Here is a 21,126-nt window from a genome sequence, read left to right as displayed (position 1 = left end):
ACAATTCCACTTGTAATCACAGTGTTAAAAATAACGTTCAAAATATAAAACATTCTCATGCTTTTTTATGTTCAAGAAGTTGCAATAATGGTAAGAAGTAATTTGGTTAGTGTGGTGCTTGCCCTCCTGGGGGTTCTTCAGACCACCAAGAGCCTTTTTTAGGGTTAGAATATTGTTTTATTTGATTTTTCTCCCAGTTGCTTTCCAGCAATTGTCTTTTTCTCTTTCGTCCTCACTCGCGCTCTGGCTCCAGCCCCAACCCTGTCTCTTCTCATGGCTGCTGCTTATAACAGAGCGACAGGTGATTAGATAACAAGGCCCAAGTGGGTTGTCTACGCACCTGTCGCTGATTTCGAGGTCGGTCCTGGCAACATCCTGCAGGCCCGCAGGCCACGCCCCCTCCACAGTTAGCTTCAGAATAACAATGTTATTACAAAGAATAAGAGACCTATTATACTCTAGAAATGCTGGTCTTACTTAAAAATGCACGCGTTTAGTTGTGTTCAGTGTTAGAAAAAAAATATTATATGGCTCTTAGGGAAATACATTTTAAAATATTTGGCTTCTTGGCTCTCGCAGCCAAAAATATTCCTGACCCCTGCTCTAGGTGTTCCTAATGACGTGTCCAGCCAGTGCACTTCTGCATTAAACCTGTCACTATGTCTTCTTGCTACGTCATCAGCGGGGTGCTTAAGTGATGACTGGCAATTTCTTAGGGAGTGCTGCTATAGGGGCGTGGTCAGCAGTTAGCCAGGTCCCGGGGGTCAGCAGGTGTGAGGAAGCTCCCTGGGAGAGATCAGCAGAAATGGGGTATTGATCAAGCCATTAGTGGGAGGATACTGTTTGTTATATGTGGGCTGACTCTTCCACTCAATTATGTCATTAAAGCTTTAAAGGCCTACTGAAAGCCACTACTAGCGACCACGCAGTCTGATAGTTTATATATCAATGATGAAATATTAACATTGCAACACATGCCAATACGGCTGCTTTAGTTTACTAAATTGCAATTTTAAATTTCGCGCAAATTATCCTGCTGAAAACGTCGCGGTATGATGACGTCTCGGATTGTAGCAAACATTTTAGTTATGCTTTAATCGCATAATTCCACAGTATTCTGGACATCTGTGTTGCTGAATCTTTTGCAGTTTGTTCAATTAATAATGGAGACGTCAAAGAAGAAAGATGTAGGTGGGAAGCGGTGTATTGCGGCCGCCTTTAGCAACGCAAACACAGCCGGTGTTTCCTTGTTTACATTCCTGAAAGATGACGGTGAAGCTTTACTATGGAACAGAGCGGTCAAGCGAACATGGTTCCCTAGCACATGTCAACTGGCAGGTTTGGGTGAGAAAATGGTGGTAATAAGTCGGCTCTTACCGTGGACATGAGCGGAGAGCTTGCGTCGTTCTTCCTGCAGCTGCGGACTATCTTGCCTCCTCCCACCGGCCACCCCCGACCGTCGGATGCTTACATCGTGGAGGAGGGAAAAAAATTTAAAATTTCAGCCCGGCTGTCTGCGCCTCATCGAGAAACGTGGCTTCCCTTGGAGACACTGGGGGTCACCACACCCGTGACGACACCCCTCTGACTTTCAGGTCAGCTATATAATCTCACTAAAACACTAGTAACACAATAAGCAGATAAGGGATTTTCCAGAATTATCCTAGTAAATGTGTCTAATAACATCTGAATCGCTCCCACTGCCCTCGTTTTTTTTTTTTCTCTAGTCATTCACTCTCACTTTCCTCATCCACAATAAAAAAATCTCAGCCGGGCTGCCTGCGCGTGGTCGAGAAACGTGACTTTCCCTTGGAGACACTGGTGGTCACCACACCCCTCCGACTTTCAGGTACGACCATATAATCTCACTAAAACACTAGTAACACAATAAGCAGATAAGGGATTTTCCAGAATTATCCTAGTAAATGTGTCTAATAACATCTGAATCGCTCCCACTGCCCTCGTCTTTTTTTTCCTTTCAAATAAATGATAAATGGGTTGTACTTGTATAGCGCTTTTCTACCTTCAAGGTGCTCAAAGCGCTTTGACACTACTTCCACATTCACCCATTCACACATTGATGGAGGGAGCTGCCATGCAAGGCGCTAACCAGCACCCATCAGGAGCAAGGGTGAAGTGTCTTGCTCAGGACACAACGGACGTGACGAGGTTGGTACTAGGTGGGGATTGAACCGGGGACCCCAGGGTTGCGCACGGCCACTCTCCCACTGCCCCACGCCGTCCCAAGTCCTTCACTCTCACTTTCCTCATCCACGAATCTTTCATCCTCGCTCAAATTAATAGGGAAATCGACGCTTTCTCGGTCCGAATTGCTCTCGCTGCTGGTGGCCATGATTGTAAACAATGTTCAGATGTGAGGAGCTCCACAACCCGTGACGTCACGCGCACATCGTCTGCTACTTCCGGTACAGGCAAGGCTTTTTTTATTAGCAACCAATCGTGGATGTTCTCTACTAAATCCTTTCAGCAAAAATATGTCAATATGGTGAAATGATGAAGTATGACACATAGAATGGAGCTGCTATCCCCGTTTAAATAAGAACATCTCATTTCAGTAGGCCTTTAATTTATAGTAAATTGCTGTACTTTTGAAAGTGAAATTTCCTTGAATATATATGTTTGTTTGTTTTTTCCCCATGAAGGACTTCAGTGGAGACTTTGAAGTGCAGCAGCTGCACGACTGTAACTGGATTGTGGTCAACTGCTCCACGCCTGCTAACTACTGTCATGCGCTCAGGCGGCAGATTCTGCTGCCATTCAGGAAGCCGGTAAAGCATGACTTGCAACTGTCTTCTTTTTTTAAATCTCATTTACTGTTCTAGTTCATGTTTTTTTTTTTTTTAAGTGAAACTTTGCACAGATTGCCTTCGAATTGTGCACACACATGCAACAAGTGAATGAATGACTGAAATACGTTTTTTTTCCGGTCATATAATCAACCCTCAACCATTTCGTGTGACCAGTTTAAAAGTACAGATTAGACATATTTAACAATCATACACATTTACACAGGAAAAGAAAAAGAATGACCAAAAAAGGAATAGGCTGAAGCCAAAGCTCATACAAACCCTGTTTCCATATGAGTTGGGAAATTGTGTTAGATGTAAATATAAACAGAATACAATGATTTGCAAATCATTTTCAAGCCATATTCAGTTGAATATGCTACAAAGACAACATATTTGATGTTCAAACTGATAAACATTTTTTTTTTTTTGCAAATAGATATTCATTAACTTTATAATTTGATGCCAGCAACACGTGACAAAGAAGTTGGGAAAGGTGGCAATAAATACTGATCAAGTTGAGGAATGCTCATCAAACACTTATTTGGAACATCCCACAGGTGTGCAGGCTAATTGGGAACAGGTGGGTGCCATGATTGGCTATAAAAACAGCTTCCCAATGCTCAGTCTTTCACAAGAAAGGATGAGGCGAGGTACACCCCTTTGTCCACAACTGTGTGAGCAAATAGTCAAACAGTTTAAGAACAACCTTTCTCAAAGTGCAAGAAATTTAGGGATTTCAACATCTACGCTCCATAATATCATCAAAAGGTTCATAGAATCTGGAGAAATCACTCCACGTAAGCGGCATGGCCGGAAACCAACATTGAATGACTGTGACCTTCGATCCCTCAGACGGCACTGTATCAAAAACCGACATCAATCTCTAAAGGATATCACCACATGGGCTCAGGAACACTTCAGAAAACCACTGTCACTAAATACAGTTGGTCGCTACATCTGTAAGTGCAAGTTAAAGCTCTACTATGTAAAGTGATAGCCATTTATCAACAACATCCAGAAATGCCGCCGGCTTCTCTGGGCCCGAGATCATCTAAGATGGACTGATGCAAAGTGGAAAAGTGTTCTGTGGTCTGACGAGTCCACATTTCAAATAATTTTTGGAAATATTCGACATCGTGTCATCCGGACCAAAGGGGAAGCGTACCATCCAGACTGTTATCGACGCAAAGTTGAAAAGCCAGCATGTGTGATGGTATGGGGGTGCATTAGTGCCCAAGGCATGGGTAACTTACACATCTGTGAAGGCACCATTAATGCTGAAAGGTACATACAGGTTTTGGAACAACATATGCTGCCATCAAAGCGCCGGCTTTTTCATGGACGCCCCTGCTTATTTCAGCAAGACAATGCCAAGCCACATTCAGCAAGTCTTACAACAGCGTGGGTTCGTAGTAAAAGAGTGCGGGTACTTTCCTGGCCCGCCTGCAGTCCAGACCTGTCTCCCATGGAAAATGTGTGGCGCATTATGAAGCGTAAAATAGGACAGCGGAGACCCCGGACTGTTGAAGGAGTGAAGCTCCACATAAGAATTGTAAAGAATTCCACTTTCAAAGCTTCAACAATTAGTTTTCTTAGTTTCCAAACGTTTATTGAGTGTTGTTAAAAGAAAAGGTGATGTAACACAGTGGTGAACATGCCCTTTCCCAACTACTTTGGCACGTGTTGCAGCCATGAAATTCGAAGTTAATTATTATTTGCAAAAAAGAAAATAAAGTTATGAGTTTGAACATCAAATATGTTGTCTTTGTAGCATATTCAACTGAATATGGCTTGAAAAGGATTTGCAAATCATTGTATTCTGTTTATATTTACATCTAACACAATTTCCCAACTCATATGGAAACGGGGTTTGTATTATATAGTTTTTTTAAACCTTAACAAAGAACAACATGTCTTCAACTCATCACTAATTTTGTTCCACCATTTAACTCCTAAATCTGAAATACATTTGTATTTAAATTCATTCTTACTTTACATATTTCAAAAATCGATATCCCCCGTAAATTATAGTTTTTCTCCTCTTAATTGAAATAACCTAAGATTCCAAGCTGTTGTTCTTTACTCGAAACATCATTTCCATTGTTTTTAAAAACACAATTGTGACAGTCTCTCACTGTCCGGGTTCCAACTGACCACCAAAGAGTGACATGACCTCGAGCAGGTTGTGACTTTGCTTTATTTTCGATAAACCTTCGTGCACGTCGGGTCGCTTTTCAGCTCTTCCTCCCACTGCTCGCTCTTCCGGTTGTTTTCAGCTCTCCGACCACACTTGTTCAAAGAGAGGTATATTTTCCTCGACACTTTTTCAAAACATCTTGGACAGGAAAAATGGCAAAAAAATCCCGACAATTCTACTGGTTAATAAAGAGGCTGGTGAAGCGCAATTTTTAGTTATTTGTGCTTCAAAACTAACGTAAAGGTGGTGCTTTAAACAGGGAGGCTGCTTAAAAACACACCTCGCCAAATGTTGCTATTATTATTAGCACCTTTGCTTTAAACTTAGGTAAACATTTAAATAATAACCATTCAGATCTTCACGAGGAGTTATAAACAGTGACAGGTAATGCAATTGTTACACCTGTCCTGCTGTTCGGCTCCGGTGCAGACCGTAGTCGAGGAGCACAGGGCAGGCGTTCCTTTAAGGGTCGATGTTTCGTCGGGGGGTAATACCCTTCACTTTATACCTGGTAATGGGTCAGAATGACAATCTGGTTAATTAGTTTTGCAGGACACAACCGCTGCTTTTTGCAGACGATGTGGTCCTGTTAGCTTCATCTGGCCGGGATCTTCAGCTCTCACTGGATCGGTTCGCAGCCGAGTGTGAAGCGGCCGGAATGAGAATCAGCACCTTTAAATCCGAGTCCATGGTTCTCTCCCGGAAAAGGGTGGAGTGCCATCTCCAGGTTGGGGAGGAGACCCTGCCCCAAGTGGAGGAGTTCAAGTACCTAGGAGTCTTGTTCACGAGTGGGGGAAGAGTGGATCGTGAGATCGACAGGCGGATCGGTGCGGCGTCTTCAGTAATGCGGACGTTGTACCGATACGTTGTGGTGAAGAAGGAGCTGAGCCGGAAGGCAAAGCTCTCAATTTACCGGTCTATCTATGTTCCCATCCTCACCTATGGTCATGAGCTTTGGGTCATGACCGAAAGGATAAGATCACGGGTACAAGCGGCCCAAATGAGTTTCCAGGTCTCTCCCTTAGAGATAGGGTGAGAAGCTCTGCCATCCGGGAGGAACTCAAAGTAAAGCCGCTGCTCCTCCACATGGAGAGGAGCCAGATGAGGTGGTTCGGGCATCTGGTCAGGATGCCACCCGAACGCCTCCTTAGGGATGTGTTTAGGGCACGTCCAACAGGTAGGAGGCCACGGGGAAGACCCAGGACACGTTGGGAAGACTATGTCTCCCGGCTGGCCTGGGAACGCCTCGGGATCCCCCGGGAAGAGCTAGACGAAGTGGCTGGGGAGAGGGAAGTCTGGGTTTCCCTGCTTAGGCTGCTGCCCCCGTGACCCGACCTCGGATAAGCGGAAGAAGATGGATGGATGGATGGATGGATGGAGGACACAACCGGACCCATTCATCCCTGTCTCTCTCTTGACTCGCCCACTCACTCACTGACGTCACTCAGCCAACACTTTCTCATGCATGCCAAAATTAATATTAAAGTTACATATTATTCTTTATATTTTATGACTCTTAACAATTTGGAAATAATAGCCATTTTTTCCAGCTTTTGATTAAATCCCAGCAGCTTTGCATTTAGTTAAATAAACACTATAATTATATTTGTTGCAAAATGAATAATACTACAAGAATGACATGACTTATTTCATAATTACCATCCTACATGGTTCTTATGGGTGAAAACTTTTTAAAAGTAGATGAATTAACATATCTTTTTTTTTCTTTACACACAGCTTGAGTGTTTTTTTCCAGCAACGTTCTTAAGCGATCCCCCGTCGCTCGGCACATGTGACGCTCCGTCGAGCATGAGAAAACAAACCACCCTGAGCGAATGAGTCAGGATGTCAATAGGGAATATCCTGTTATGTTTCTTTTGTCTTTTTCCCCGTAAAAAGTCAGATATTCTCGTTTTGCTTGGCTGAACGTTAAGATATTTGTTTATCAGGAGGTTTGTCCCAGTGCTGATGTCACACGGTGGCCTCGTGTGATCAAAACTTTCTTCTTTCACAGCTGATTATTTTCACTCCGAAATCTCTGCTCAGACACCCTGAGGCCAGGTCCAGTTTTGACGACCTCATCGAAGGTGAGCTTTTAACTATTACGGTTTTAAGTTCTAACATGCATTCATCACAATTTTCTGATTTTTTTTCCCCCAACATATTTGAAAAAAAGTAGGAAAAAGCAGAGCTCATTTAATCCTACCCCTTATCGCAGGGGTGCCCACACTTTTTCTGCAGGCGAGCTACTTTTCAATTGACCAACTCGAGGGGATCTACCTCATTTATATATATCATTTATATTTATTTATTTATGAAAGAGACATTTTTGTAAACAAGTTAAATGTGTTTAATGATAATACAAGCATGTGTAACACATATAGATGTCTTTCTTTCACAAAGACAAGAATTTAAGTTGGTGTATTACCTGATTCTGATGACTTGCATTGATTGGAATCAGACAGTAATGATGATAACGCCCACATTTTCAAATGGAGGAGAAAAAAAGTTGTCCTTTCTGTACAATACCACATGAAAGTGGTTGCTTTTTGGCATCTAATTCATCCAGCTTCCATACACTTTACAAGAAAAACATTGGCGGCAAATTCCGTAGCTTGCTTGATTGACATTCACGGCACCCGAGGGTCTTGTGAGATGACGCTGGCTGCTGCCAGTTCATTATTATGAAAAAATGACAGAGAGGAAGGCGAGAAACACTTTTTATTTCAACAGACTTTCGCGCCGTCCCTTCCGTCAAAACTCTAAAGGCCGACTGCACATTTCCTATCTTCACAATAAAAGCCCTGCTTCATGCTGCCTGCGCTAACAAAATAAGAGTCTCGGAAAGCTGGCGTGCACAAGTGATGTGCACGCCAGCTTTCTGAGGGATCGCTTGTGCACGCCAGTTTTCCGAGACTCTGTATTTAGTTAGCGCAGGCAGCATGAAGCAGGGCTTTTATTGTGAAGATAGGAAATGTGCAGTCGGCCTTTAGAGTTTTGACGGAAGGTACGGCGCGAGAGTCTGTTGAAATAAAAAGTGTTTCTCGCCTTCCTCTCGGTCATATTTTCATAATAATGATCTTGCAGCAGCCAGCGTCATCTCACAAGACCCTCCGGTACCGTGAATGTCATTTAAGTGACGTCTTGGTGAAGATTGATGATCACTCATTTTTTAGGTCTATTTTTTTTAAAAGCCTGGCGGGAGATCGACTGACACACCCCCCGCGGTCGACTGGTAGCTCGCGATCGACGTAATGGGCACCCCTGCCTTATCTAGTTCAGAGCAATTACTAACACTTTTATTCACTTCCTGTTCTCAATTTATTCACAATTTACCCCATAAATATTACAATTTGAAATGAATGGATAGATAAATAAATATGAAAGTAAATTGTAACTCACAAAGTGAGATGAATGAGAACATTGATTGACTTATTTGTTTAATCTAACCTATAATTAACTTCCACATACTTTTATATACTGAAGGTCTTAGGTGTTGTACGTACATACAATTGTTTTAATTTACATTTTTCTCTGAGGTTATATTTGTCCTCTTTTATTAAGGAGTGTTGTACATTCTTGGGTAGCGGATTACACTTTGCTTTGTGAATAATTTCAGCTGTTTGCAAATAAACACAATTATTGAATTTCAGGATATTTGGTTAAATCAGGGGTGTCCAAAGTGTGGCCCTCAGCAGATCGTAAAAATGTAATGCATTCATTATAATCGAGACGTTATTGGTATTGCTGTCAAACGATACACTTTTAAAATCAGATTAAACCCTCTAAAGGCCTTAATGGCCACATGCGTGGACAGCACCTTTTAGCTCTTATTTACAAAAATGGTGTACACTACTGAATTGGGGTCTTATGGCCACTTATGTGGACACTTATACTGCCATCTGGTGGTGTCCGAAGAGTATAACATACAATGGAATTTGAAAACAAAGTGTAAAAATAAGAGTTAGCATGTCACTAAACATGAAGTTTGTTACTTATGGACTAAATACATCATATAAAAACATGATTCTTAGTTTATTTATTCTAGTTACGGTACAATAAGCTCAAATAGCAAAGAGAAATAAAAAAAAGCATGTAGACAAACAGGTTGACCACACATTTAAAATTGGATTAATCACAACTACTACTCACTTGCATGATTTCATTCAACTTCAAAATGTAATTTTAATTAAAAGGGCTTCAATACTTGGTCACAAATGTCGTTTCAGTTTGTTCACAGTAAATGAGCAAAATAAACTGTGATTTATCTGCGTGTTTACAATATTTTTGGTGATTGATCGCATGAGTTAATTTGTTATTTTTGACAGCCCTTGTTGTTAATGACACTTATTTTCTTTGTCACCTACCACACAAAGCTAACTTAGCATATATCGACATACACCGGTTGGCTTTTAGCCTCTTTAGCGGATAAAATGTGTTCAAAAATGGCCCCCGCAACATTTCATTGTACTAAGTTTGGACACCCCTGGGTTAAATAAAGGCTTTATAATATTATGTATAATTCTAACCAACTTCTTTTGCAACACCATTAGTGAATAAAGTGTACTTTTGTAGTTTTTTCCCCACATAGGTACGCAATAATTTAGATTTAGATTAGTTAGCACGTTGTGTAAATGGTAAATAAAAACATTTGTTTTAATCCTTTTCAACTTCAATTGAATAGACTGCAAAGACAAGATAATTAACCTTCGAACAGCTAATCTTTATTTTTTTGCATATGTTATCTCATTTGGAATTTGATACCTGCAACATGTTTCCAAAAAAAGCTGGCACAAGTGGAAAAAAAGACTGAGAAAGTTGAGTAATGCTCATCAAACACTTATTTGAAACATTCCACAGGTGTGCAGGCTAATTGGGAACAGGTGGGTGCCATGATTGGGTATAAAAACAGCTTCCCAAAAAATGCTCAGTCATTCTCAAACAAGGATGGGGCGAGGCTCACCACTTTGTGAACAAATGCATGACCAAATTGTCGAACAGTTTAAGAATAACATTTGTCAAACGAGCTATTGCAAGGAATTTAGGGATTTCACCATCTATAGTTAATAATATCATCAAAAGTTTCAGATAATCTGAAGAAATTACTGCATGTAAGTGGCAATGCCGTGACCTTCGATCCCTCAGGCGGTACTGCCTCAAAAACCGACGTCAGTGTGTAAAGGATATCACCACCTGGGTTAAGGACCACTTCAGAAAACCACTGTCAGTAACTACAGTCCGTTACTACATCTGTAAGTGCAAGTTAAAACTCTGCTATGCCAAGCGAAAGCCATTTATCAACAACACCCAGAAATGCTTCGCATTGCCCGGGCTTGTCTAAGATAGACTGATGCAAAGTGGAAAAGTGTTCTGTGGTCAGACGACTCCACATTTCAAATTGTTTTTGGAAACAGTGGACGTCGTGTCCTCTGGAACTAAGACGAAAAAAACCATCCAGATTGTTCTAGGCGCAAAGTACAAAAGCCAACATAAGTGGCAATGCCGTGACCTTCGATCCCTCAGGCGGTACTGCATCAAAAAACGATGTCAATGTGTAAAGGATGTCACCACATGGGCTCAGGAACACTTCAGAAAACCACTGTCAGTAACTACAGTTCGTTACTACATCTGTAAGTGCAAGTTAAAACTCTGCTATGCCAAGCGAAAGCCCTTTATCAACAACACCCAGAAATGCTTCGCTGGGCCCGAGCTCATCTAAGATGGACTGACGCAAAGTGGAAAAGTGTTCTGTGGTCAGACGAGTCCACATTTCAAATCGTTTTTGGAAACTGTGGACGTCGTGTCCTCTGGAACTAAGAGGGAAAAAAACCATCCAGATTGTTCTAGGCGCAAAGTACAAAAGCCAATATCTGTGATGGTATGGGGGTGCATTAGTGCCCAAGGCATGGGTAACTTACACATGTGTGATGGTATGGGGGTGCATTAGTGCCCAAGGCATGGGTAACTTACACATCTGTGAAGGCACCATTAATGCCGAAAGGTACATACAGGTTTGGAAAAAATCATATGTTGCCATCCAAGCAATGTATTTTTCATGGACGCCCCTGCTTATTTCAGCAAGACAATGCCAAGCCACATTCTGTAAAACAGCGTGGCTTCGAGTGTGTGTACTACACTGGCCTGCCTGTAGTCCAGACCGGTCTACCATTGAAAAATTATCCACTGTTAATGCTGACGAGTGGTGAAAGTCAGTAATTGTTGTATTTAATTCGTGCAGGCACTAGATTCAAGAGGCTGATCCCAGACCAGGGTCCTTGCAGCCAAAGTCCAGACCAAGTGAGAAGGTTGATCTTCTGCACCGGCAAAGTCTACTATGAGCTGACCAAAGAGAGGAAACAACAGAACCTGGAGAAAGAAGTCGCCATCATCAGACTGGAACAGGTTTGTCTCAACATGCTGGAATGTTCCAGAAGTACTTTACTGGTAATTGTTTCTTTAGGTTGTTTTTTTTTAAACATAAATTGGGCCTTAAGTAAAATATTATTTTGAAGACACCCACTATTGCAAAATTTTTTTTACACTTTTTGTATTTATGTGAACATTTTTATACTTTTTTATTCAATTTTATGCATGTTTTGTACTAAAATATATTCATGACAAAGAAATGGTTCAATAATTAATTTTTTAGAAAATTAATAATAAATGTAAAAATATTGATGAAAATATTTATAATAAATAATTATCCATCCATCTATTCATTTTCTACCGCTTATTCCCTTTTTGGGGTTGCGGGGGGCCGGGGTACACCCTGGACAAGTCGCCACCTCATCGCAGGGCCAACACAGACAGACAACATTCACACACTAGGGCCAATTTAGTGTTGCCAATCAACCTATCCCCAGGTGCATGTCTTTGGAAGTGGGAGGAAGCCGGAGTACCCGGAGGGAACCCACGCATTCACGGGGAGAACATGCAAACTCCACACAGAAAGATCCCGAGCCTGGATTTGAACCCAAGACTGCAGGACCTTCGTATTGTGAGGCAGACGCACTAACCCCTCTGCCACCGTGAAGCCCATAATAAATAATTAGTGATACATATTTTTTTGAATAAGAATAAAATTTATATTTAAATATATATCTCTTTTTTAAATTGTATTCTAATCAGTGATGGAGCAATAAACAAGGCTAAGAATCAGTTTGCTGTAAAATGTAATATGACGCTCCCTGTCATTTATTTATTTAAAATTTACTTGCGCGTTTTCATGCACAGCTCGTGATCTGCATCGAGGGAAAGGTGGCCTGGATTGAATGGTTACAGTTACACATGTCCGAAGAGGAGTAGAAAGAAGCAGAGCTTAATTAATCCTACGCCTTGTTTGCATCACAGCAATTACTAACACAGTAAACATTCAGTTAGAAGCATCCCATCCATCCATCCATTTTCTACCGCTTATTCCCTTTCGGGGTCTCGGGCGGCGCTGGCGCCTATCTAACAGTGTTCCAACAGAACAATGACTCCAAAATCAAGTCAAAAGTGGGAAAGGAATGGCTTAATCAGGCTAGAATTAAAGGCCTACTGAAATGAGATGTTCTTATTTAAACGGGGATAGCAGGTCCATTCTATGTGTCATACTTCATCATTTTGCGATATTGTCATATTTTTGCTGAACGGATTTAGTAGAGAACAGCGACGATAAAGCTCTGAACTTTTGGTCGCTAATAAAAAAGCTTTGCCTGTACCGGAAGTAGCAGACGATGTGCGCGTGATGTCACGGGTTGTGGAGCTCCTCACATCTGTACATTGTTTATAATCATAGCCTCCAGCAGCAAGAGCGATTCGGACCGAGAAAGCGTCGATTTCCCTATTAATTTGAGAAAAGAAAAGGTTACAGGCAGTGGGACCGTTTCAGATGTAATTAGACACATTTACTAGGATAATTCTGGAAGATCCCTTATCTGCTTATTGTTTTAATAGTGTTTTAGTGAGATTGTAAAGTCATACCTCAAAGTCGGATGGCTGCGGTGAACACCAGTGGCTCTGGGAGAAGCCGGGGAGCCAAGATCACAGCTGCCTTTTTGACAGCTACAGGAGGAGGTCCCATAATCCACTGATGTCTCCGGTAGGAGCCGACTTAATATCACAATTTTCCCATCCAAAAACTTGCTGGTTAAAGTAGAGAAACACGTTCGCTCGACCGCTCTGTGTTAAGGTTTTAGAACGGCCTTCCCAAAGTCCTGACTAATATGTGTGGACAATGCTGAAGAAACAAGTCCATGTCAGAAAACCAACAAATTTAGCTTAACGGCACCAATTTTGTCAGGAGGAGTGGTCAAAAATTCAACCAGAAGCTTGCCAAGGGACATGTGACCAAATATTAACATTGCTGTATGTATACTTTTGACCCAGCGGATTTGCTCACATTTTCAGTAGACCCTTAATAAATTCATAAAAGAACCAAAGTATGTGAAAAATTTCCTAAAAAAGTGCAGTTCCCCTTTAAAAATGATTCCAATTAGATTTTTGTATTATTTTCTGGATATTCCAGTCAAAGTGCTCCACGAGACTCGGGCCATGATGCATTCTTCTGTCCCAGATCTCTCCTTTCCCCTTCGACCTGGTCCGAGCAGAGGTGGAAAAGCACCACAGCCAGGCGGAGCTGGTCTGGTGTCAGGAGGAGCACAAGAACATGGGCTACTACGACTACGTCAGACCTCGGTTCCTCACCGTGGTGGCCAACAAGAGACTGGTCAGGTGAGAGCCGCTGTCTACTGGTAGCACGCCCGGAAAAAACTTACTCATTTGTGTTTTTTTCTTCCAGATACGTCGGGCGGGACCCGGCCGCCGCTCCCGCCACGGGGAATAAGTCCACCCACCTTAACGAGCTGCGGAAGTTCATGGAAACAGCCTTCAACCTGAGCGCCTTCCAGGGAAGGAAAGCTTGAACTGGACTGGAGGTGCAGTTTTCTCTCCGGTTTCTTTTATTTTTCATCAGTTTATCCTACAAGGCATAAGGATTCAAAATGGACCTGACATACTTTCACCACAAACACTCTCATTTGCCAACATGGAATGTATCGATTACATCTTTTTATAACGGTTTGTAAACCTGTGGAACCTCAGTCAGTCTGAACGTAGCACACATATGAAACATGCACAATTAATACAAACCAGCTGTTTTAATGCCTGCCATTCAATAATTATTACCAAATAATAACAATAAGCACAGCAGATAAAGACTTGAGTATAATAAGTAATCACTGAAGTAGTAGAACTTTAGCCAAGGTAAAACTACTGTAGGGGTAAAGTTTTAAGTATTTTTTTTTAGCAGTTAATTGTTTGGCAAGTAACTAACTTAAATTGTGTATTAGGGTTGTACGATATACCGGTCCTAATAAAAAGGTGGTTAATAAAGAGGGTGGTGAAGCGCAATTTTGAGGTATTTGGGCTTCAAAACTAATGTAAAGGTGGCGCTTTAAACAAGGAGGCTGCTTTTAAAAACACCTTTGCTTCAAACTTAGGTAAACATTTAAATAACAAGCATTCGGATTTGCAAAAGCAGTTATAAAGAGTGACAGGTAATGGTGTTGTTACACCTGTCCTGCTGTTCGGCTCCGGTGCAGACCGTAGTCGAGGAGCACATGGCAGACGTTCCCTTTGGTATTTTTTAGCATAGTTAATTTTTTTGCAAGTAACTAACTAAAAATGTGTAGAAGGGTTGTACAGTATACCGGTCCTAGTAAAGTACCGCAATACTAATTGATTGAAATCGGTACTATACTACCTTTGAAAAATACCGGTACCGTCCTTTTTATCCAAATGCTGCTGTGCGTCGGTGACGTCAGAGCCGAGGCGCATGATGTTGAGCGTGTCGAAAACGCGCACACAAAGTGCATACAAGCAATAACATCTTGGAGAGGAAAAATGGCAAAAAAAAACAACAATTCTACTAGTTAATAAAGAGAGTGGTGAAGCGCAGTTTTGAGGTATTTGGGCTTCAAAACTAACGTAAAGGTGGCGCTTTTAACAGGGAGGCTGCTTTTAAAAACACGCATCGCCAAATGTTGCGATTAGTGTTAGCACCTTTGCTTCAAACTTAGGTAAACATTTAAATAACAAGCATTCAGATCTGCAAAAGGAGTTATAAAGAGTGACAGGTAATGGTGTTGTTACACCTGTCCTGCTGTTCGGCTCCGGTGCAGACCGTAGTCGAGGAGCACAGGGCAGACGTTCCCTTTGGTATTTTTAGCATAGTTAATTGTTTTGCAAGTAACTAACTGAAAATTTGTAGTAGGGTTGTACGGTATACCGGTACTAATAAAGTACAGGGATCCTAATTGATTGAAATCAGTGCTATACTACCTTTGAAAAATACCGGTACCGTTCTTTTATCCAAATGCTGCTGTGCGTCGGTGACGTCAGAGCCGAGGCGCATGATGTTGAGCGTGTCGAAACGCGCACACAAAGTGCATACAAGAAATAACATCCTGGAGAGGAAATATGGCAAAAAAAAAAACCCCGCAGTTGTACTGGTTAATAAAGAGAGTGGTGAAGCGCAATTTTGAGGTATTTGGGCTTCAAAACTAAAGTAAAGGTGGCGCTTTACACAGGTAGGCTGCTTAAAAACACGCCTCGCCAAATGTTGCGATTAGTATTAGCACCTTTGCTTCAAACTTAGGTAAACATTTAAATAAGTATTCAGATTTGCAAAAGGAGTTATAAAGAGTGACAGGTAATGGTGTTGTTACACCTGTCCTACTGTTCGGCTCCGGTGCAGACCATAATCGAGGAGCACAGGGCAGACGTTCCCTTTGGTATTTTTAGCATAGTTAATTGTTTTGCAAGTAACTAACTAAAAATTTGTAGAAGGGTTGTATGGTATATCGGTCCTAGTAAAGTTCCGCAATACTAATTGATTGAAATCGGTACTATACTACCTTTGAAAAATACCGGTACCGTCCTTTTTATCCAAATACTGCTGTGCGTCGGTGACGTCAGAGCCGAGGCGCATGATTTTGAGCGTGTCGAAAACGCGCACACAAAATGCTTACAAGCAATAACATCTTGGAGAGAAAAAATTGCAAAAAAAAACAACAATTCTACTGGTTAATAAAGCCAAATGTTGCGATTGATATTAGCACCTTTGCTTCAAACTTAGATAAACATTTAAATAACAAGCATTCAGATCTACAAAAGGAGTTATAAAGAGTGACAGGTAATGGTGTTGTTACACCTGTCCTGCTGTTCGGCTCCGGTGCAGACCGTATAACAGGAGCACAGGGCAGACGTTCCCTTTGGTATTTTTAGCATAGTTAATTGTTTTGCAAGTAACTAACTGAAAATTTGTAGTAGGGTTGTACGGTATATCGGTCCTAATAAAGTACAGGGATCCTAATTGATTGAAATCAGTGCTATACTACCTTTGAAAAATACCGGTACCGTTCTTTTATCCAAATGCTGCTGTGCGGCGGTGACGTCAGAGCCGAAGCGCATGATGTTGAGTGTGTCGAAACGCGCACACAAAGTGCATACAAGAAATAACATCTTAGAGAGGAAAAATGGCAAAAAAATCGACAATTCTACTGGTTAATAAAGAGGGTGGTGAAGCTCAATTTTGAGGTATTTGGGCTTCAAAACTAATGTAAAGGTGGCGCTTTAAACAAGGAGGCTGCTTTTAAAAACACCTTTGCTTCAAACTTAGGTAAACATTTAAATAACAAGCATTCAGATCTGCAAAAGGAGTTATAAAGAGTGACAGGTAATGGAGTTGTTACACCTGTCCTGCTGTTCGGCTCCAGTGCAGACCATAGTCGAGGAGCACAGGGCAGACGTTCCCTTTGGTATTTTTTAGCATAGTTAATTTTTTTGCAAGTAACTAACTAAAAATGTGTAGAAGGGTTGTACAGTATACCGGTCCTAGTAAAGTACCGCAATACTAATTGATTGAAATCAGTACTATACTACCTTTGAAAAATACCGGTACCGTTCTTTTATCCAAATGCTGCTGTGCGTCGGTGACGTCAGAGCCGAGGCGCATGATGTTGAGCGTGTCGAAAACGCGCACACAAAGTGCATACAAGCAATAACATCTTGGAGAGGAAAAATGGCAAAAAAACCCAACAATTCTACTAGTTAATAAAGAGAGTGGTGAAGCGCAGTTTTGAGGTATTTGGGCTTCAAAACTAACGTAAAGGTGGCACTTTACACAGGGAGGCTGCTTTTAAAAACACGCCTCGCCAAATGTTGCGATTAGTATTAGCACCTTTGCTTCAAACTTAGGTAAACATTTAAATAACAAGCATTCAGATTTGCAAAAGGAGTTATAAAGAGTGACAGGTAATGGTGTTGTTACACCTGTCCTGCTGTTCGGCTCCGGTGCAGACCGTAGTCGAGGAGCACAGGGCAGACGTTCCCTTTGGTATTTTTAGTATAGTTAATTGTTTTGCAAGTAACTAACTGAAAATTTGTAGTAGGGTTGTACGGTATATCGGTCCTAATAAAGTACAGGGATCCTAATTGATTGAAATCAGTGCTATACTACCTTTGAAAAATACCGGTACCGTTCTTTTATCCAAATGCTGCTGTGCGTCGGTGACGTCAGAGCCGAGGCGCATGATGTTGAGCGTGTCGAAATGTGCACACAAAGTGCATACAAGCAATAACATCCTGGAGAGGAAATATGGCAAAAAAAACCCCGCAGTTGTACTGGTTAATAAAGAGAGTGGTGAAGCGCAATTTTGAGGTATTTGGGCTTCCAAACTAAAGTAAAGGTGGCGCTTTACACAGGTAGGCTGCTTAAAAACACGCCTCGCCAAATGTTGCGATTAGTATTAGCACCTTTGCTTCAAACTTAGGTAAACATTTAAATAAGTATTCAGATTTGCAAAAGGAGTTATAAAGAGTGACAGGTAATGGTGTTGTTACACCTGTCCTGCTGTTCGGCTCCGGTCCAGACCGTAGTCGAGGAGCAGAGGGCAGACGTTCCCTTTGGTATTTTTAGCATAGTTAATTGTTTTGCAAGTAACTAACTGAAAATTTGTAGTAGGGTTGTACGGTATATCGGTCCTAATAAAGTACAGGGATCCTAATTGATTGAAATCAGTACTATACTACCTTTGAAAAATACCGCTACCGTTCTTTTATCCAAATGCTGCTGTGCGTCGGTGACGTCAGAGCCGAGGCGCATGATGTTGAGCGTGTCGAAATGTGCACACAAAGTGCATACAAGCAATAACATCCTGGAGAGGAAATATGGCAAAAAAATCGAAAATTCTACTGGTTAATAAAGAGAGTGGTGAAGAGCAATTTTGAGGTATTTGGGCTTCCAAACTAAAGTAAAGGTGGCGCTTTAAGCAGGGAGGCTGCTTAAAAACACGCCTCGCCCAATGTTGCGATTAGTATTAGCTCCTTTGCTTCAAACTTAGGTAAACATTCAAATAACAAGCATTCAGATCTACAAAAGGAGTCATAAAGAGTGACAGGTAATGGTGTTGTTACACCTGTCCTGCTGTTCGGCTCCGGTGCAGACCGTAGTCGAGGAGCACAGGGCAGACGTTCCCTTCAGGGTCGATGTTTCGTTGGGGGTCCGAACCGCTTTCGGGTCCAAATCACAAGGCCGCCGATTTGTGATTTATTACATTCCAACCTAATCCTAGTTTATGGCAGACTATATGTAATATGGAAAATTGTAAATTGTTCTTTGAGTGTAACAAGAAAAGCCCAATGTGTTTAATGCCCTTTAATTTATATTTTAACCTTGTAAAATTATTATTTTAGTACAATAGGAAACATATGTTTAATATATTGTAAGTGTTTTCGTAGTTCCGTTTATTTGGAAAAGTATCAAAGTATTGATATACATTTTGGTACCGGTACAACTCTAATGTGTAGTAAATAATCATAATAATAATACATTTTATTAATTGTACAAGCGTTTATCCAAAAACTTGAGAGACTTTTACAAAAAGCAATAAAAGTACAATTAATGAATACAAAAAAAGCAATGAATACCGAAATATCAGTCATTCATTTAAAAACTAAACAAAACTAGGGCACATTTAGCATTTTAGCGCTATAAAGCTGTATTTTTATGAGTAAAAAACTTGCAATGTTTTATACTGTACCTGTATCGATAATTTTTACATAAAGTAGCCTTTTTTTTTAATAACAGTACAACGACTTTTTAGCGATACGATACTCTTATTCTCTCATAACTTGTTTTTGTAATATAATATTAGGGCATGGGGAGACGGGGGTTACGGGTTGGATCCTGGCCAGGAGAGCTCATGCCGAAGTGTCCCTGAGCAAGGCACCCCCCACTGCTCCTGATAGGCCGTGGTTAGCACCTTCTATCTTTAGTGTGTAAATGGGTGAATGTGATGTACAAAACTCAAAGCCAGCGAAGTTGGCACTTTGTATAAATCGTAAATAAAAACAAAATAAAATGATTTGCAAATCCTTTCAGACCTAAAGTATATTCAAAAGCCAGCATGATGGTATGGAAGTGTATTAATGCTCAAGGTTGAATTTTTGACCACTCCTCTTGACACAATTGGTGCAGTTCTGCTAAATGTGTTGGTTTTCGGACATGGACTTGTTTCTTCAGCATTGTCCACATGTTTGGGTCAGTACTTTTGGAAGGCCATTCTAAAACCTGAATTCTATCCTTTACCACTTTTGACATGTTTCTGGGGTCATTGTCCTGGTGGAACAACTGCGCCCAAGACCCAACCGCCGGCCTAGTGATTTGAGGTTGTCCTGAAGAATTTGGAGGTAATCCTCCTTTTTCATTGTCCCATTTACTCTCTGTAAAACTGTCAGAGTACGTTGGTGACGAACCCCAAGATGCAGAGAAGGAGGCAGGCATTGAATAGGAAAACATGATTTAATTAAAATACTAGTGTCAGGCTTTCCCCTGACAGTTTGTCTATGTTTTAGTTTTTTCCTCTGCATTTGTCTGTTTCCTCTGTGTTTAGTATCTGCTGTCTTTAGTTCCTGTCTAGTTCTCTTAATTTGTCAGCTTCCTGTCTTGTTCCCTGAGTGCTGTGTTCCTCTTTAGCCGCGGCTGATTGGCACCTGGCCACACCTGTTGCCAATCAGCCCGCTCCTATTTGTACCTGCTTTGTCTTGTGTCAGTTGCTGGATCATTGCATTGTCATTCGGACTTGTCGTTGCCATATGTTGCTCTTGTCGTGTCTGTGATTCTTTTCAGCTATTACCTGTCATGCTACATGTTGTCCTGGTCGTCGTAGCGGATAGCTCGGTTGGTAGAGTGGCCGTGCCAGCAACTTGAGGGTTGCAGGTTCGATTCCCGCTTGTGCCATCCTAGTTACTGACGTTGTGTCCTTGGGCAAGACACCTTACCCACCTGCTCCCAGTGCCACCCACACTGATTTAAATGTAACTTAGATATTGGGTGTCACTATGTAAAGCGCTTTGAGTCACTTGAGAAAAGCGCTATATAAATATAATTCACTTCACTTCACTTCACTGTTCTTGTTAACCATTAATTTCCAGTTTTTCTGTTTGCTATCCACTAGCTTCCATGCTAAAGTTCCTTTTTGTTTTCTAGCTTCCAGTGCTAGCTCCCTTAGTTTGTTATTCCGCCCACGTGCGTGCTTTTTGTTTGTTCTTGTTCTATTATTTATATTAAATGTCTTCATATTCTATGCCTGCATCTTGGGGTTCAACAACAAATACCTCTGACAACTAGAAGACGAACAAACAAAAGGGTACTAACAAAAAGCGCGCACGAGGCGGATGACAAACTAAAAGAGCTAGCATGGGAGCTAGAAAACAAAAGGAGCTTAGCATGGAAGCTAGCAAAAACAAAAGGGCCTCGCGTGGAAGCTGGCGGGTAGCGAGCAGGAAAACAGAAGTCATTACGTCTTGTATAAAGACAAACTGAAAGCATGGAACAAAAGACAGCAAGCTACAAACTGCTACTGAAATATAGCTTACCGCTACGCTGAAATGACACGACAGGAGCGACACGATGTGACAGGAGCGACAATACAATCCAATAATCCAGCACTCGACTGGAGGACAAAACAGGTTCAAATAGGAGCGGGCTGAATGACACCAGGTGTGGCCAGGTGCCAATCAGCCGCAGCTGAGGGGAAACAGCGCTCAGGGAAAAAAACAGGAAACAGACAAAAT

The 21,126-nt window shown here is 41.4% G+C and overlaps 1 protein-coding gene across 1 annotated transcript in view; it reads left to right on the top strand.

Annotated features, from left to right (window-relative positions):
• LOC133558904 (2-oxoglutarate dehydrogenase-like, mitochondrial) overlaps positions 1-20,447 on the top strand; it is a 79,391-nt gene extending 58,944 nt beyond the window's left edge. Inside the window, exons 19-23 of the mRNA XM_061910050.1 lie at positions 2,664-2,789; positions 7,022-7,094; positions 11,246-11,409; positions 13,565-13,722; positions 13,790-20,447. Coding sequence (XP_061766034.1) covers positions 2,664-2,789; positions 7,022-7,094; positions 11,246-11,409; positions 13,565-13,722; positions 13,790-13,913 — 645 coding nt within the window. The 3' untranslated portion in view covers positions 13,914-20,447. The remainder of the gene's footprint in view (positions 1-2,663; positions 2,790-7,021; positions 7,095-11,245; positions 11,410-13,564; positions 13,723-13,789) is intronic.
• Positions 20,448-21,126: the final 679 nt, after the last annotated feature.

This window comes from Nerophis ophidion, linkage group LG09, assembly GCF_033978795.1.
Source record: "Nerophis ophidion isolate RoL-2023_Sa linkage group LG09, RoL_Noph_v1.0, whole genome shotgun sequence".
NCBI classification, from domain to species: domain Eukaryota; kingdom Metazoa; phylum Chordata; class Actinopteri; order Syngnathiformes; family Syngnathidae; genus Nerophis; species Nerophis ophidion.
Note: the sequence above shows the minus strand (reverse complement) of the source record. Positions and strands in the feature narration are given on the sequence as shown.